Source organism: Platichthys flesus, chromosome 23, assembly GCF_949316205.1.
Source record: "Platichthys flesus chromosome 23, fPlaFle2.1, whole genome shotgun sequence".
NCBI lineage: Eukaryota > Metazoa > Chordata > Actinopteri > Pleuronectiformes > Pleuronectidae > Platichthys > Platichthys flesus.
The window spans coordinates 13,775,626-13,794,841 of NC_084967.1; the positions used below are offsets into that span (position 1 = coordinate 13,775,626).

Sequence of the window (19,216 nt, forward strand, 5' to 3'; positions counted from 1 at the left end):
GATATCTCCTTGAACTAAATCTGATTTCATATCCTCTATTATCTCCAATACCTACCTCGGAATGTACAGAATATTGGTCAGTGATCAGTGAAATCCACGTCATAGACATTTCTCTTAAAGGACTTTGAGGAATAAATGTAACCTGTGATCTCAGAGCAGATGTTGAAGAAGTGATATTGAAAATGGATTTGAGAGACAATGTGAGTCTAGTGTAATAATTTCTACTCTCAGTGAAACACATTGCTTCTCTGGATGATTTAAAGTAGAACGGTTTTTATGATAAAGACTGTGAAAAAGAAAGAAATGCTCTTCTTTCCTCTGTTTTCCTTAAAGTTAAGTCTGTGTTTGTATATTGTTTGTATCATATGTTTATGAACTACAAAGCTACATGTAAATTATGGTAAATTGGTTGCCCACACTGCCACTAAGCTGTGTCACAAGTGAAGTCACCCCATGGTGCCGGTGCTCCGGGGGCTCGCGGGGTTGGACGAGTGCACGTTCCAAGGGTCGTGGGTGGATGGATCCAGCGGCGTCTCCCGGGACACGTTGCGCCCGTCGTCCCCGGCTTCCGCGGCGTCCCCGGCCTCCACCTCCACCTCTACTTCCACCTCCACCTCGGCGTCGTCCTCCGGCACGGCCCGGGAGTCGGAGCCCACCTCGCTCTGACCCATGTAGACGTTGTGCGGGTCGGAGGGATCCACCAGTTGGTTCCTCTTCTCCCGGTGCAGCAGTAGGCGCTCCAGCGACACCGTGTTCTTCTTGGGCAGGAAGAGGGAGGTCGGGGGCAGGTTCTGACCCGCAGCGTACACCTGCCGCGAGCCCTCCAGGTTGAAGAGGATGCCTGTCCGGATCGAGTAGTACACGTCCCGGTTGTTCTCCAGAAGCTTGTGGTTGAAGAGGCAGTCGTCTTTCAGGCAGGTGGGCTGAGGAGGAGAGAGGAAGAACAATAAACGGAGGTATTCCATTCTTCTTGGTAAAATAATCAAGAATGAAGAATCAAGAAAAATGGAGGTTAGTGAAACCATGACATATCTTGTGCGTAAAAGTACCAAAAATGGTTTGAAACCATGCGTAAAAGCGCACACTTGTGCCAAATATAGACACAAAAAAGTTAAGGAGATCATCAAATCAAAATTAACGAGTTGTCGATCTGAGTTATGTCATAATAATATAAATAATTCATTTAGAGACATCCCATTGCTGCATCATGTTCGTGCAAAAAATAAATCCCATATGTAAAGTAATGTTTCAAGGATGCGTAAAACCTCAGACGTGTGCCAGAAAACCGACAAATACAAGTTCAGCGAGGAAATCGAGTGAATTGATTGAACAGCAACTTACAGAGCTGAAGGGGTTTCCATCCAAATCCATGCACAGGTACCGGCTGCTTTTGATGCCGAAGATGGCGATGCGCTCCCTCGTTTCAGCTTTCAGTAAAAGCACACCTGCACAGGAGAGAGAGATAAAGGATGTTAACAACAGACCTTCACTGCAAAAAGTAAACTGAAAACAAGATGTACGCATGAAGCGCTTACTGTACGAGCTCCTGAGGGTCGTTTTGCGCACTGTGCCATCCAATCTGATCTCCAAGTAGAAGTTGTTGAGATCCGTGGATGTCTGCAGGTGGATGTATCTCCTTGGGTTCCCCCAGTTGGATCCGACCAGCGGGGACGGATTCGGGACTGCGTCTCCGAGAGGAAATCCCTGGAAGACGGCGAGTAGGAGCGCCAGCAGAGTGTCCCTCATCCCCAGTCTCTTGTTGACGTCCATCCTGGAGCAAAACCGGCGCTTTCCACTGCGAGCTGCTGCTGCTGGGAGTTTTTCGGATGCTGTGTTGTCCCAGACTTTGGAGACAGTTCCTATTTAAAGCCCCCCGAGTGCCACTCCTGCTCACATCCTTTGCGTAAAAAACAAAAAAAGAAGCTCGCCCCCAAAGCAGATGTGCGGGTTTGCTGCAGCGGAAGGGCACTTCCACCTCTGTCTGTTTATCCCGGTGCTCTGGTCACACAACAGGAGGCTTATTTTAGGAGGCACGTCTGGACTGGTCCACCTTAAACCTTAGACCAAATACTCCAAAGTCCGGTTATTTTTGAATTAGGCAATACAAAATAAACAGGAATATTAACCTATAAAAACGACCTGTTAATCAAATCAGGGTCATTTTATGTGTTTATGAGCTCAACTGATTTTTGCAGTTTGTGCAAATTCAGATTTTACTGAGGAAGTTAATCGTCACATCAAACTTTTTCACTACGAGCTGAACTTGGAGTCACAGTGTGGAGTTTGTCTGCTTTTACGCACCTGCCCAACTCCACATCCCCGCTCTTCACCAGCAGAGGGAGCCACTCTCTCACTTAATGTAGTTTTTACTGACTTCCTGGAAAGTTACAGTGCGTCAGGCTGAGAGTTGGATGCTGGAGTTAAAAATCACATTTAACTGTGAACCCTTATAAATTACATTTCAAAAGCTTCTCTTGAAACTGTCCAGTTGTAGGAAAACAAGTTAATTTAGAGCAATTACATATTTTCACATTTGCTGTAGTGTTGGGAAGTAACTGAGTACATTTATACATCAGTAATGCACTAAAGTACACGTACTTCCTGCTATACTCAAGTATTTCTACTCTGTAAATCGTTATACTTTTACTCTGATTAGAGGGAAATATTGTTTTAGCAATCTAATAATGTCGGCTACAGTAATATGACTCGCATATTTCTGCACAAGCACTTTAACCTTTGCCTTTTCTTACATGTAATCGATAGACAGGAGTATTTTCATCCCGTAATAACACTTAACCAGCAACCATTTAAAAAATCAAACCTTTATTGGTATCTCAGGAATACAGTAGACTGCTGTGCACAGCACATACGTACAAAAATAAAAGGAAAAAACTTTAATATCCTTACTTAGCATTGTCTGTTTTCAGAAACAAGTGACAGGAGGTTGTTTCTTCATCATTTACAGTCATTAGCAAACCAAAACTAAGGCAGGAGGTGAGGTATATGAGAGCAGAGATGAGAGGAATAGAGTGGAGGCTCACTACTTTCAGAGCAGGAATTAAAAATAAAAAATAAACACATGAAGCACACAGCCCTAATCAAGCTCGCGACCCAGACATGCTTATAGGACATTAAACATTATTTAAAAGAAATGATTCCTCGTCTTGAATGAAGTTAAATTTGATTAAAGCGATGGAAAGAAAAGATCAATCTGGATAAGATTCCTTTTGGTCAAAGCTGAAAGGTGAAGCGTTTTCTTTATTTAGACACGACCCATCACTCGTTTAGGATCCAGCTCTGATATGAGTGAGAAAACTCACTTAGTCTCCACGTGAGATTATATAATGGAGATGTGGTTAATAAGGTGCTACGAGAGACGTCAGACACGTTGACAGTGAGGTGGATAGCGAGTGCCACCATTGACTTCCCCACCTCTTAGGTACATCAGTGCCTCTGCATGCAGCCTCATCTACAACAGCAACAAGTCTTTTCAGTTCTACTTCCTCAGCATCGTGGTCTCAGCACTCGCGAATGGAAAGAGGAGATTTATCACTGGGACGAATACTGTTATGTGTGTCTGTGCGTCGCAGACAACAGTAGAGCAGCGGGTGATACTGGTTGAGGAGGTGATGGGAGATGTCGGGGTCGGTACTCAGCAGCAGCAGCAGAGGGCTCGTCCTGAGGATGGCCAGGGAGCGGCCCTGCAGGACTGGAGTTGCAGCAGCAGAGGTGAGGCTCTGCACGACTCTGCCTGCTCCTCGCACACTGCATTAACTCTGCAGATGTCCCCTCCCCAGAAATATCCCAATGCAAGTACTTGGAAAGGGGAGGGTGGGGGGCGTGGGGGGGGGGGGGGCATGTCGTGGAGCTGCATTTTAAAGAGGTGGCGCTCTTAAAGTAAGAGAGAGGAGCAGGACTGGTTCAGGGATATTCAAGCAGGGAACCGCAAGAGCCGGGTTTTTCAACCTGTCCAATAGAAACCCAGCTCTTCAATCATTTCTAATCTGTTAAAGCATAAAATAAAGTTAGTTTATGCACTCAGTGTCTCTGTTTCACGGAAACAGTCCGACCCATATAGCTGAGCACCCCGGCTGGCCAAGGCTGGTCCGTGACTCTGACCTTGAACTAAAAAAGGCTGAAAGGAGAGGAGGAAGCTCCTGGGTTACAGCAGGAATCCAAAGGTCCCTGCCTGCAGCGGGCGAGCGCCGTGGCGAGGGGGGAAGAGCTGAGGTGGGTGGTGGATGGTGATCGGGGGGGCAATGGCGCTCCAAAGGTGGTGGTTGGTGGGGGCTGGCTGTCATTCCTGCAGGGGGGTCTGACGAACAACAAACACAGCAGCCGCCTCCCCTCTCATACGTCTTTCCTGGATTTAAACGGCGCTGCTTCCTCTTTCGACACATGAACGGATGGAGGCAGATGGTGGAGCAGCCCTCCAGTGTTAAAAGTAAACAGCTGCAGAAACTTCAAGGGAACATGCACGCGTTAAGATTCTCAGAAGTGACGCAAAGCCAGAAAACAAGTTTGAAACGGGTCCACGTGCCGACAGCGAGTCTGCAAAGAGAGGTACAGCGTCAGCTTTGGAAACGAGCTGATCACATGTGCACCTCCACGATTTGTACGTGAAGAAGATGCTGGGATGTAGCAACTTTCCGATGCCAGTGTTTCCACCCGCTAAAATGTGACACATCCTCCAGGGAGCAGCCACTCCACCGACTGCACTGTCCTTGAGTCCTTTCGGGGCCACGTGCTTGGCTCATCTGTAATTGCATTAATAACTATCTGCCTCCAGCTCCCGACACCTCGCCGCCACTGCAGTGCTGCTGCAGAGCACAGCCACGAGGAGGGGACACGGCCCCGGGGCGCGCACACACACTCCCCCCGAACACACAACCGCAACGTGAGGGAAAGAAACAGATTCTCACAAAAAAAAAGAAACATGGAGGCACCATCATCGACGGCTCATGTGCAACCTGGACTCTTTCTCTTTGCCTCGTTCGGGCGACTGCAACAAAGCAGCGTTAAAAAGCTCCTGATTTCTTCTTCATTACATTTGCAGCTATTTACATTTTGTCATTGGTTTCACGGACGGACAGAGGACATTGTTTTCAAACAGCAGCTGAAGCAACCCACTCTGCTGAAGGAGCTCCGTCCAGGACAATGTGCGGACACGTCTCTCTACAGTGTGCTCCATCCGCTCGCCTGATTCCTGTGCAGATGCAAGGCCCGGTCCAAACCAAAAGAGTAAAAAACGTTCTCCATGCTCAGATAGATATGTATTCCAACCCTGTGTATTTGCTGGCAATGCCATCCAGTCAAACTCGTGGCCTCGCGCCAGCCGCCATGGCCGACCACTCTCTGGTCTCCGCCACAGATTGTATATTACTTAATCGATCTAATTACAGAAAAGAAAATAAACCAGATAGTCAACCCCCCCCCCAACCCTCCCCTCCTGAGGCCCTCTCCGGAGCGTCAGCCCTATTTCTGACTCCAGCGGGTGTCTCTTACATGCAAGCTGAAGGGGGCCACAAGTGGGAACACCAAGGCACCTTTAAAATCGTGCAGCAAAGGTAGTGCATTTAAGTTTTCCCCCGCTGCCTTCAAGCACTCGCAGGTTCGATCGAAACGATGAAACGTAGCAGATATTCGGGCGGAAGTCCATGCATCCCTTTAAATGTATAGTGACGTGGTTCTTTGAGGTAATAAAACGTGTTCATTTCACTCCTTAAAGGCTCAGGATGTCGCTCATCCTCCATCTCAAAAAAGGAAGTGACACATAGTTCAGTTACAGCAAGCACCAAGGTAAAGTGAGACAGGCCCGAGGCGCCGACCCGCCCCCGGCCGTAAAAACAATAAGCAGCACAGTATGGCATACATATACAAAGATAGCTATCCAAATATACATATATATAAACAGAATAAATATTTGTGTTTTCTTACGCAGTCCATTGGTGTGTATATCGTGACTATTCATTTCTGTTTTACCTGGAAGAACATCCACATGTGCAAATTACAGAGTTATTGCCAGTTTCTCTCATAGCCGCGGGAGGAAGTGTGTGACGGTCGAGGCGGTGGTGGCCCTGTTGCCCCTCTTTACGCGGCCATGCTTGCTGAGGGCCACGTAGAAGCCCTTGTAAACGAAAGACTCGTAGGCGTTGTAGTTGTTGGGCAGCAGGGTCTCCTTGAACTTGCACTCGTCCGCGAAGACTCTCTGAAAAGACAAAAAAAGAGTCCCATCCCCCCCCGAACAATCAGACAAATGGACAAATGAGAGAAGTCAATAAATCTCCTGACAGACGCCGGACGGACATCACGTCATCGTGCACGTCGTCTGCGCACGTGACCTTTACTGAGGCAAACAGACGGTTATAGAAGGCTTTGAGGGAAACTGGAGGAGGAGGCATGTTGTTGCAAAACCCTTGAAAAGCAGATACTCGTCTCCCCGCTGTTAACGCTCGACTCGTAAAATCACCCTTAATAACCTCAAATATGAATTTAAAGGACAAACGCACATAGATAAGCAGGTAGTCAATGCTAAGTGAGATTAGATTTACATTATGGTTGAGTCGAAATTCCTTAAAGTTCTTAATGTTAAAGGGACAATAGCATGTTTCGAAAGGTTTATGAAAAGTAGATATGTGTTAACATCAAAATATACCTTTGATTTCAAAAGTAAAAATACAGAATCATATACATCACTTTGCATCTGGTATAAAGGAGGCTAATTGTAGTTATATACTGCTGAGGAGCTTATTCTATAATACAGAATTTATGAGTTGGTTATAGTAAGTAATAACAAATTGATCTGGTAAATTAAGCAAACATCGGATATGAACGAAGTAAAAAGTGAATTTGCCTCTAAAATATGGTACAGTACAAGTAGAAAGTAGCATAAACTGGAGTTACTCAAGTACAAGTACCTCAAAATGAGCAAATACCTGTGTAAAAGTAGTTGCTCTTTCTGTTACATACCTATAAAAGGAATATATTTATCAATTGAACAGAAAGAAGCATAGAAACATGATTTGAGTTTGATTCTGATCAAGATTTCAGTTTGGTACTCGGAGCGAGGTAATAATAAAAGTGAGAAGGTCAAATTTAATTTATATTCATATTTTAGAAGAATTTCCTCTTTGCTTTAGTTTCTTCAACAACAAGTTCAATATTTGTCTGTTTTAATGACACTGAAAGGATCATTACAAATTCAGCAGGGCAGCTTTTAACCCTTCACGTCAAGGTCAGGTATTTTATAACATTCAGACATTTTTTTTTTAAATCAGGTTTTACTTTTAAATCTTCCTGAAAACCGACTGATAGTGTATTTAGACGACGTGTGCTGTCGTTTGTTAGAATGAGAATTCAGACTCTCATGTTGACTGATGACTACATGTTGCGGGTGTTGTGTTGACTGCAGGGCAAAGTTCATCATCTGCTTCGATGAACATTATGAGGAATAAATCACATATTAAGATTTACAGACTCCGGTGGCTGGGAAGTAATAAAGAATTGTTTTTTATTCAACTACAGTACATGAGTAAAACATTTAGCCACTTTTACTTTGAGTATTTCCATTTTATGCTACTTTATAGTTGTGATTTACTCCATCTACGAGAGAAATACACCACTATAGACGGCAATATTTACTTGTTACTACAATATAGTTACTAGCTATAGCAATAGTCACTTGTTACTGTGGTATATTGTTAGCTATAGGGATGGTAGCCAATTACTACAGTATAGTTATTAGTTGCACAAATAGTTGCTACAGTGTAGTTACTAGCTATTCCAATAGTTTCTAGAGTATAGTTACTAGCTATTGTGTAGTTCTTGTTACTACACTACAGTTGATAGCTATAGCGATAGTTACGAGTTACTACAGTAACTACAGTAACTATTTAGCTCTGTCTCCACCAGCAGCAGTAACCACAGTCATATATTATATTTCAATAGGCTTTGTGCTATATGGGCCATTTACCTAAGTTACTTAGATTACTTTTGTCGGTAGCACTTCTACTTAAATGTGAATGCGTGGCCTGTACTTGTAACGGGGTAATGGATTACTTGTTCAGTGTGGCACTGACATAGAGAAGAAGATGTTGGCGCTGATTCATCCTCTAATTGGGACTCCGTGTGAAACCCCCCATCATCAGGAAATATTAATAACACAACAGTGCTCATAAACCCGAGGATGCAGCGGCCACATGAACTCGTCTTACACTCAGCAGTGTGTGGGCGCGCGTGTGTGCATGAGAGTGAGTGTGTGTGTGTAGAGTTGCGCACATACGTACCGTTCCGTATAACCTTCCTCTGCTGTTCATTGCGACAAACAGCTGACTCCTCACTCCGAACATGCTGATGACTCCTCGGTCCACGGTGGAGATTTCTATCAGACCTGAAGGAAACAGGAGGTTATGAGGGAAACACACACGCACACACACAGACACACACACTGACGCACACGCACAGCAGAGATACAGAGTCGCACACTGCGCCGGTGGTACTGGCCTCTGCAGCAGTGATGGGTGTAACCTTGCAGGTGCACTGCGCCGGGATGATGTGCACCATCAGCCCTGATCCATGCGTTTTAGACATCACGGAGCTCCCTCTCTATGTGCATGACTGTGTGTGCGTGTGTGTGTGTGTGCAAGTGTTTGTGTGCGTGTATGTGCGTGCGTCCTGCTGCAGGGTAAAAATAAGCGTGCGTCTGAACTGCTTCCAGGGCATTCATGTCATGTTTTTGGTTTGGGAGGATGTTTCTCTCTGCACGCATGTGACTTTTTGCTTTCGGAAACTTCCACACCTCTTATATTACATATCATGCAGGGGGAGAAACTTTTACGCTCCCTGCTGCGCATTGGTTTCCTCCAGCCGTGCTTTCCGGGATGCAACTCACTGTATTGGTTCTCACTGTGCGCACCGCTTATCCTGCCGTCCGGGAGCACCTGCAGGTGAAACCCAATGCCCACGTTGCAGTAGAGCCGCCGCACTCTCTTGATGCCCTGCAAATAGTCACTCTCCCAGTTGAGCTCCGATTTCCCCCCGGCTATACCCAGGTAGGAGCGGGAGAAGAGCGTCTCCCACTTCTTCTCCAGCAAAGTGGCGTTAGTCCTGCTGGGAATCGGGTACGACGAGGCGATCCCGCAGAGAGAAGTCCACAGTACAAGAAGCGCCGGCAGCGTCCAGTGCGCCCTGGCCCCGCTGGACATGCTGGAGTGGCACCTTTGCGCAATGGCCATCCGGTTCACCTTCGGGGCACGTGGTCAAAGTTACCTGCCCTAGAAACGCAACTCTTCTTATTTCCTGTCCTTTGGCATGGTGGTGGCGGTGCTGAAGGCGTGTTGTGGGATGGAGGCAGACCGAGGCCCCATAGCCCGGGATGTGAGCAGGAGGAGAGGGACTGAGCGCGTCGGAGCTTGAATTGGTGCCGGTGACGATGATCATCTTTCGCCGCTCCGCGCCTCTCTACAGGCAAACGCTGGCTGTGGAGGAGGGGGGACACCACTCACCGCAAAACCAGCTCACCTTGCCCCCGACTCCCACATCCTACCATGACATCACTGTGACTTCACCGCTGCGCACCCCCATCAGAGGCAGGGGATGGGAGGAGGAGGAGAGAGAGGACCCCGGCAGCAGCAGCAGCAGTTCTGACTGGAATGATGGGGAGTGCTGCACCTTCACATCGGTGTCAGGAGAAGCTGCGCACAATGAGGAGACATGTTTCCTGTGGTTGATTTCAAAATAAAACCCTCATCCTGGGGAGTCCCTGCGTCACCACATCTCCACAAACCTCCGAACTCAATGAGATAAAGTGTCAAATTGAGGAAAATCTGAATGATATATATCAGGTCAAAGCAAAGTCAACATGAAACGGTTCCACTGGTTTGAAAATAACCTTGAGCATATTTTAAGGCCTCGCCATAAATACCATCCATCAGAACTCTGAATATCTCCAGTCCATCCATTTAGGATAATCAATAAACCAGCAATATATTCTAGTTAATATTTCAGATAAATAAACATTGACAAGCAATGACCTTGTCTTAACTAAATAATTAACACATGTCTAGATTGTATTTGCGAGAATATTTAAAATACTTACAGCAAAGAAGAAACTTAACAATATTTAAATTCAAAAACACCAAATCTCAACTAAAATCCATGGATCTGTACAGAGAAGTAATGAAATTGTTCTTATCACCTTCCAATATACTTTAGATGTATGATTTCCCACTGATCACTGGCACATACAAGTGAATCCTAACGTTTAGCTAAAGTTCAGATTAATAAATTAGGATTTACATTTTTCGACAAGCACAAGATTTGTTTTGTACAATTTGAACTAAAATTCAGATGATCAGCTAATTCATCAAAAACATCTATTCATCATCAAGCATGTATTTGCAGGTTCAAGCTGCAAATCTGACTTTTTGACAGTTGAAAATAGGACACCTGAAGACATGATGGACTTTCAGACAGGGTTTATGGTAGGAGATGGGTCTAAATTTAAAATTGGCGTTTACGAATTGAGGAAACAAATTTCCAATGTCAACACTGGTCTCTCCAGAGAGTCATTTTCATCACACTTATTATAATATATTATAGTTCATTAATAAACACGGAATCTAATCTCAGCGGAACTGCGTGTCATATCTAATCTAAGTCTTTTAATTGCTGCTTTTATTTTGAAGGTAAACTAACCCATTTTCTTGGTCTTCCTCCAGCTAATTATGGCTGACCTGACACCAGCCCTCTCTCACATGGGAGACCTGCAGGAGGGGAGGGAGGGAGGGAGGGAGGGAGGGAGGGTGGGAGGGTGTGTGTGTGTGTGTGTGTGTGTGTGTGTGTGTGTGTGTGTGTGTGTGTGTGTGTGTGTGTGTGTGTGTGTGTGTGTGTGTGTGTGTGTGTGTGTGTGTGTGTGTGTGTGTGTGTGTGTGTGTGTGTGTGTGTGTGTGTGTGTGTGTGTGTGTGTGTTTGACTTTCATTGGTGTTGAGCAACCATGGGATGGATGGATGGATACTGTGTCCAGAACCCAAATCGGGACGCTGGTCATATGTCCTGGCAGCCTGCTGCCTTATTTAGAAGGAAGGTGTAAAAACAGTCACAGCCAGTCACAGGAGAGCGAAGGACAATCCTGTGTGACACGTCCTTAGCTGTTTGTTCAGGAAGTTTACACAACCAAATATTTTGCCTGGTCAGATTGCGCGTTATTATTGCAGTAACTCACCCAGCAACTAATATGAAAAATATAACCTGCATGAATTAAATCACATGGCGTTGTTATTAAACTGAGAGCAGAGTGAAGCAGTGAAGGAAAAAGACCTGCAGTTTGTTTTTGTTTTATTTGGCATGTTTGCTTTATTTAGCTTTAAAAGCATATTTCCCCAATAAATATGATAATATATCAAATATAAAAAAATAAAAAATCATTAGTTGATCATGATAAATATCACGAAAATTATCACATTATCAATTATTTAAAATTTAAAGACAGATATTTGGTCCTAAGTGAAGGTTGTGGTTTAATACTCTTTATGAGATGAGAATGACAAACACACGATTTAAAACCTTTGTTATATTTTTAATTGTTCATTCTATTGTTTATCTTGGTTATTATAAACCACTTATTAAATGTTTGTCTGCTACCTAGATGTGTTTATCACAGCAGACATTTTGACTTGTCAGCAGAAAACACGACATGTTTCTGATCATGTTAACATTGAGCTGCAGTTATTTATCTCAAAATATTGACCCCCCCCCCCCCCCACCTTTCCATCCCTGTTTGCACGGTGCAGGGTGCTGGGAGGTGGCAGAGGCTCGGGGGATTTCCCAGTGCGTCACAGAGCACCGGGCTCTGGGGCCTGAGGTGCTGTCGGCTAACAGGGAGCCTTAGGCCCACCTTAGCAACCGGAGAGGTCTTGTTGCTGATAAACAACAGCGGAGAGGCAAGACAACAACAAACAAACAACACATTTCATATATATCTTATAATACAGAGATTAATTTCAATATTTCCAAATGTATCTTTTCCAAAGTTATTTGATGTGCATGTTATATAGCAAACATATACAGTATTCTAATACACTATAAGTATATATATATATATTTCTATATTTAACACATTCAGGCTAAATCTACATGACTATTTAAATTATTCTGGGTTCAAGATATTTTTTAGAAAGTAAATATTCAGTCAAAACACTTCTGTAAAATATTGATCTGTGGTTGAAAGCGAGTATATTTACGCAGTTACTACACTGAAGTACAATTAGAATATAATAATTAAGAATATTGATAATCTAATACTAAAGTAAATAATCCTTCTACTTCATCCATCACTAGGAAAAACTATGATTACAGTCTATGAACAGACATGGTAACATACAAACATCGGTTTTAGTTTCTAGAATAATGATATTTTCATGTCCTTTCTTCTGCTTCACCCTTTTTAGAAAAATCCTATGATTCAAACTCTGTTATTTTTATTTCATTTTACATGCTGCAGTTCTTCATTCCTCTGAATCATCCCTGAAGGAATACAATGAAAGAAAAAATCTAGGTCCTTTGTTCCCACAGGAGTAGACGGACTGGACCTGAGTGATTCGCAAATTAATGAGACAGCCTCTTGAGTTGCTGTGTCAGCACATGACTGTGCAAACCAATGGCAACCAATAGCCTGAATAGACAAAACTACGGGGTTATTGACAGAGGGAAACTTTAATCAATGCAGAGCGGGCACCGTTAATCAGTGGCTTCTATGCTCCTCAGATTAATTCAGATAATACTCTGGTGCTGGCCCGACGCTGAGGCTGCTGTTTGCTCATAAAACCTTTCGACTGCGCAAACATCACATAAAATGCACTTTGACAGAAAAGTACGAGAAGATCCTCAAATATTTATTAGTTGTCGACATAACAAGTGTATTTATGTGATTTGGTTACAATTATACAGAGAAATAAGAAACAAGACCCTCATCCACGTAAAACCCTGCAAATCTCTTTACTTCATCAATGTTATTTGATATTGATTTTTAATGCAATCCATGTCCCATCCAATCATTTTCTTTATTATTGACCTATAACATGAAAAAAGAAATGGATGTATATCCCAAAATAGATCATGGTGTTGTTTCGTCCAACCAAAAGTCCAAAAGCCAAAGATATTGAATTGAATTGAAGCTGAAACAATCATGTTTATATAAAATGCTTGACAAACAAAGTAAAAAATGATTAAAGTAATTGAATTTAAGACTTTAATAAAGTTAACAGTTAAAACTGATGCAGCTGAGGCAAACCCTAATTATTTGGCAAGCTTGAAAACACAACATTTTGCATTTCCCTTAAGGTGTTAAGGGATCTTTCCAAATTTGTAAAAGATTCTCCAAAGCCACAGAAGATATTTCACAACTTCACACCAATTCTTATGATCACGATGAGTCGTATAAACTGAGGAATAAAGTTTGCAGATGATTATCAAAAAAGTTGCTGATAAATTTTACTTTGAGGCTACTCAACAATCGATCGACTAATTGGCTCTAGACTGTAGCGAGAGAAAGTTTGACGTATCGAGGGAACAGTCGGAGGAAGAAGGAACCTGCTCACGTAACAGTGCACATGGATTTCGCCTATAGACTCACCTCCACTGAATACATTAGAGCTAAATTAGACGACGCAGACACCAGAGAGCAAGAGAGAAATATCTGCAGTTCACTATTGTCAGGTCAGCTGTTGCAATTATAGTATCTATTTAGTGCACGCACACCCACACATGCACATCAATCAGGACAATGCACCGGGGGGAATAGCCTCACAAACAGCTTTTATTACGAAAGTGTAAGTAACTGGATACAGGAGGATGCAAAGCTCTTTCAATTACTGTTTTATTAACATGGGGTTTAAAAGACGATATTGGAACAACAGCTGGGGGGACCCGGAGACGGGGGAGGGATTTCTCTGGAATGACATCAGGATCGTTGGCATAGACGGCGAATAACACTCGGGCCAACTGTGAACGCAGAGACAACACGCCCGGGCTGCACAGGCCTTCACGTACACAGACGGGATTAAAGCTTCAGAACCACAGCAGTGGATGGAAAAGTTATTATTTATACACAGAGGAATACAGGTTTTGTAAGATAAAATAAGAGTCTACATGACGAAAGCAGCTCTGTGAGGCTACACCATGGACATAAAGCCCCACTTCTTCCCTTTCTGTAAAAATGCAGCCAAAATTCAGGTGCCGCCATCTTGCGCTTTTAGCTTTTAGCTTTTAGCGATCAAGGGACGCAGCCGCAGTGTCAAGCTCCCGCTGAAAAAAATCGTCTCAGCAGTCTCCGCTATCAATCATCCATGTCCCATCCACTAACATGGAGGAGTGGTTTAGGACCCATACTGCAGCCAGCCACCAGGGGGGCAATCAAGGTGGTTTGGCTTCACTTTAGAGAGCCGTTATTTTGTCCATCTTTTATTTACAGTCTATGGTTTGTGTTTTGGCAAAGCAGAGCTCTTAGCTAAATGCTACCATCAGTTTAGAGATAGTACAGCCGAGACTTTAATTAATCAACCGACCCAAAAATGACTGACAGCTATTTTGAAAATTGATTAATCATTGCTACGAAAAACAAAAGAATTCCAGTTTCTCAAATGTGAGGATTACAAGCTTTTTTAAATATAATATTTTTGATTGAATCGAGAAGAGGAGCTGACTGGTTCCAAATAATTGTATTTCACTCCAACGGAACCAGGGCTTGTAAAATAGTACCAGGGCCGCCCTGAGAGTAGCTGGAGGATTTTTTGCTGAAGAAGCTCATGTATAATTCACAGCCTCAAACTGCACTGGGGTTTGCCCTCCTCTCTGCTGCTCTGAGAATTTGTGACACAGGGAAAAAAGCAGCAAATCCACAGGGAGCCTGACAGTCGCCCACACACAATGATAGTAGAACATATGCACTGTGGCTGAGGTGAGCGACGGGTCCGCTCGACCTCTTTCATTCTCATTCTGTGGAGCTTTGAGGCTGGAGGACAAGGTGCAGGCTGTCGGGAGGAAGTGTTCCCGGTAAAAATATCTGTTCAAGGGTACAGCCTGTGCACCTTGCAGAGAAAGATGTGTCTGCTGCTAAATTGGGCGAAGAGTGACTGAGGGAAAAAGAAGCGAGGCAGAGGTGACTTTTACGCTGGCTACAAATCCCTGGCAGTGACACAGCAGTTTTCAAGCACAACGTCATAGAGCAGTGACAGTGGGAAAAAAGGTGTTTCTTGCTACAGACAAACCGGACAATGACTTTAAACTGGTTAAAAATGGTAACACATACACTTTGTCGATGGTTACCCACCTCCTGTTTTCTTTATAATAGACCATAGACTGTATGTAAAGATGAACAACATGTGTCCACCTCCTCTCACCACCCAGAAACAAAGCCAAAACTCCTCAGATATGAACGACGCCATTGTGCAGATTCAGGGTCAGCTGTCAACTATGACTCATCACCCCCTAGCATCCAAAAACCAATTAAAACCAAAGATAAGAGTGATGAGCAATAATTCAAATGATAGAAAACATCTAGAGAAAAATTTGTCCAACATATTAACATGTGGAAGGTGGGGTTTATGGCCCTTACTGCAGCCAGCCAACAGGGGGCGATCAAGATGCTTTGGCTTTTCTTTTCAGGAGTCATGTCGTCCATCTTTACACACAAACCTGGTTGAGTCTTGTAGAATCCACATATCAGGTATTCGTGAATCCTTATTTATAGCATAGTGCAACTTTGTTAGGATTTCCTGTTGCGATCAAATCTTCTTTACAGAGCGAAAAAGTCAGAAAACCTGTGAAACCTTTGTTTGTGGATCAAAGCTCCAGAGCAGCTACTGGTTGAGCTTGTGGTGAAACCGTTCTACCAACGTTCGGTCTCTGACTGACCTTCAGCACAATGGGAACCAGTCTAACATCCTGTTCTGGGGCTTTTTCAACAAATAAAATGCAAATGACAAGAACAAAGTCCCGTCTGATGTCACCCACGTGTTGACAGACCAAAACAAATTCATTTGACTAAATTATTGCTTTAAGGAGCTTCAAAGAAGAGCCATACTTTTCATTATTCAAATCACACAATGATAGAAGAACAAAACATTGTGGTAAACTGTTTGGCCTTTGCTTCGGAACAAGTGATAAAAACCCACGAATGACTCTGAGGGATGTGTTTTACTTCCCGTCACAAAACTCCCGTCACGACCATTGACCTCCTGCTAAGCTCAGTAATCACGTTCTCACCCCTGGAGAACTGAAAGATGCTTAAACGTCTCTTCCGACGAGACGCGATCCAACAGGGTTGTGGGCCTCACATGTCAGCCTGTGTTACACCCAAGAGCCCGAGCTCAGCACGACTGTCAATTCACAAAACCCTTAGCATGAACTCCTGAAAACCGGCTGACCCCAGTGCTGCCAATTCCTATGTTTCCTAGAGGAGTTAATTGCATTTATCGGTTTATCTCTCGTCCCGACATTAAGGACTAACCCTAACCCTTTATTTTGCTGGAATAGGACTTTTCCTCCTGTGTGCTCCAGACGCCCCCCCTAACATGAATGTTCCTAAAACGTTCCTGGCACGTCAGACCAGGAGAATCTCCTGCTGGGTTCTTCATAGAAAGGGTTAATATTTGAAAACAGCTCCAAAAGTAGAGTTAAAACTGATGAGATTCTTAGGTTTTTCTAGAAAGTTCCCGATTAGTACATTTTCTGCGATGTGAATTTTCCAGATACGTGAAATTAACTGAGGTTTGGTCAGAGCTCCTTCAGGGCCAGAACTGGCAGACTCGCCTGAGGCCACGAGGACAGCTCTGTTTACGTGGCGGCCATGCTGAAAAGTCAGACGCTTTGGTTTATGGCTGGAGGAAGAGATAGAGATCAGAGGAGGTGTCAGCTGCTGAGTCTGCAGCCGACTCGCCTGGCTCCTCTTCCCTCTCTCCCAGGAACCCAACACCGAGCCAGGCCACCAGGACCAGGCAGGAGAATGCCAGGAATTCTCCCAACACATTTGCTCACTGCTTTGCACGTTCTCACTCCTGTGGGATGTGAAGAGTGCCGCCGGGGCCCCGAGGATGCGACCACCTTGCTCCGCGGCGAGCGAGGAGCGTCGGCTCACTACAATTTGGCTGATGGGTCGGGGGAGAGCGTCAGGAATGGCTCGCTGCTCAGAGAGTGAGTCATCCTGGTCCGAGCTGCTGTCACTCTGCCAGTACAACAAAGATCAGATCATTTATTTTTGTCACGGCCCCTGCTGGATGAAATCTAAACCCACAAGGAGTCGATCAAAGGTTCTGGCTCCCGGCACGTCATGAAGAGCAACTAATAACAAATGATATTCAAGACTGATCCGCAGGAATCACTGTCGACTTGTGATTTACCCGGACACTGTTTCTGTTTTAAACAAACTCTGAGACCCGTTGCAGAGACACAGAGACTCACAAGACTTTGAGTTGACATAACTGTAGTAAGATTAGTTTCATCACAGCAAACAGGTCCGCTGGGTGCTCGGCCTGAAATGAAACAGCCCTCATAGGTCAGAGGGCAAACAGGAAGCAGTCTGCACCAGCATGTGACTTTCAGCACTGGTACAAAGGGTCGAAGTGAGCAGGTTCGATTCCCAGATCCTTCAGTCTGCTTGTCAAACTGTCTCTGGGTGAGATACTGAGCTGTTAGTGTGTGTGTGTGGTGTGTAGACTTGTACGATTGTGTGTGTTAGTGGGGGAATGTGAAATGCTTATAAATATCGTCTGTTTACCAATTTGATGAGACACTCAGTTGAAGTTGCAGCGACCCCTGCTGGATCTGATTGGTTATCCAGTTATTCTTTTATTCAACTTTACAGATTTTATTTGACAAAGTATATACGCATTCAATTTAATTAAACTTATTTTATGACGTGTGTTAGTGGATATATCCTGTGCCACAGACTGCTTATAAGAAGAGACAAAAATTACGCCAAATCATCTCAGTCGCCCCCTGGTGGCTGGCTGCAGTAGAGGTCATTAAACCCTTGCCTCCCCCATGTTAGCAGACGGGACACGTACCAAACTAAAAAGTATGGAGGGGGAAAATTTAAGATGGTTCCTTTCATTTTAAGTAGTTCTCATGACACTTATGTTTATTTTTCCGACGGGTTTGGTTTTAATTGTTTATTTGATGCTCTAGAAACTGGATGAAACGATATTATTGACAAATATTTGGTGAATAGTGAAAAACAAAACTAGAAAAAATTCAATCATTTCATCCAGATACATCGTCTTGCACAAGTGTCCAGAGTATCTCACAGCTGGAGGATGGTGGACAGACTTCAAATTCATGGATTAGCTGATTGGATTAAAATGCTGATTGGTTGAAAGCCTGTCTGATCAGGCCTCCGATGCCCTAATGGATAAAAAGCTGTGTCTAGTGGTTCATCGCAGTTATCAGGAAATCGATTTCTCTGTAACGTGACAGAAAAAGCTCAGTTTGAACATGAAATCTAATTCTCAGTGTAGAGAAGACTCCAGCTGCAGCTAGGTGGAGTCCCCATCATTCCTCCTCTGACATGTTGACATCGCCCTCTGGTGTCAAACACATGTTAGGACATCCAGTGACATCCAAGGATAACTCACTGCATTGCAGCATCGGGCCACAGGCACTGACTGGGATCAATACCACTTTACTAAACTTGTGAGAAGTGCGATGTATAACAATAAGATATATATTTATGCATTGCACGTTTTCAAAAGCACATTAGTTTCATGGGATTCAAAAAGATGTGTGCACGTGCTCGGCTAAACTTATTAAAGACAACGGTGTCATCCTCTGCAATGCAGGTAGTGTGTGTGTCTGAGTGGAATATCAAAATACAACACAATAACCTCAGGAGATTATCTGATGACGGATGGAACCATTAGCCAGAGAGAAACTGGGAATTTCCACAATTGTGTCTGTGCACTGGCACGTTCCTTCTTAGTCCTTTAACTGTGAAAAGTTGAGTGTTTTTACTGAATGAGAAAGATTTCCTGTCCACTGATCCTTGTGAAGGAGAAAGCGTCCCTACACCGAGTATGCAGAAACCTATCGCTCATTATAGAGGCCTGTGTGTGTGAATGTGTGAGTGTGTTTGTGTGTATGTGTGTGTACTTAATGGAAACATGCACCACAGAGAATCTGATCCATCTGATCCATCAACAACAGAGGCAGCGGCGAGCGCAGTGC

General features: G+C 44.0%; 2 protein-coding genes across 2 annotated transcripts; both read right to left on the reverse strand.

Annotated features, from left to right (window-relative positions):
* Positions 1-446: 446 nt before the first annotated feature.
* On the reverse strand, positions 447-1,770 carry LOC133949007 (fibroblast growth factor 23-like). Its single transcript, XM_062383127.1, has 3 exons — positions 1,536-1,770; positions 1,342-1,445; positions 447-923 (listed from the first exon to the last, which is right to left on the reverse strand). The coding sequence occupies exons 1-3, from the start codon at positions 1,768-1,770 to the stop codon at positions 447-449; spliced, it is 816 nt and encodes a 271-aa protein (XP_062239111.1).
* Positions 1,771-2,806: 1,036 nt separating this feature from the next.
* LOC133949008 (fibroblast growth factor 6-like) lies at positions 2,807-9,728 on the reverse strand. Its single transcript, XM_062383128.1, has 3 exons — positions 8,891-9,728; positions 8,286-8,389; positions 2,807-6,208 (listed from the first exon to the last, which is right to left on the reverse strand). Exons 1-3 carry the CDS (start codon positions 9,231-9,233, stop codon positions 6,032-6,034), a joined length of 624 nt encoding a protein of 207 aa, XP_062239112.1. The 5' UTR covers positions 9,234-9,728; the 3' UTR covers positions 2,807-6,031.
* Positions 9,729-19,216: the final 9,488 nt, after the last annotated feature.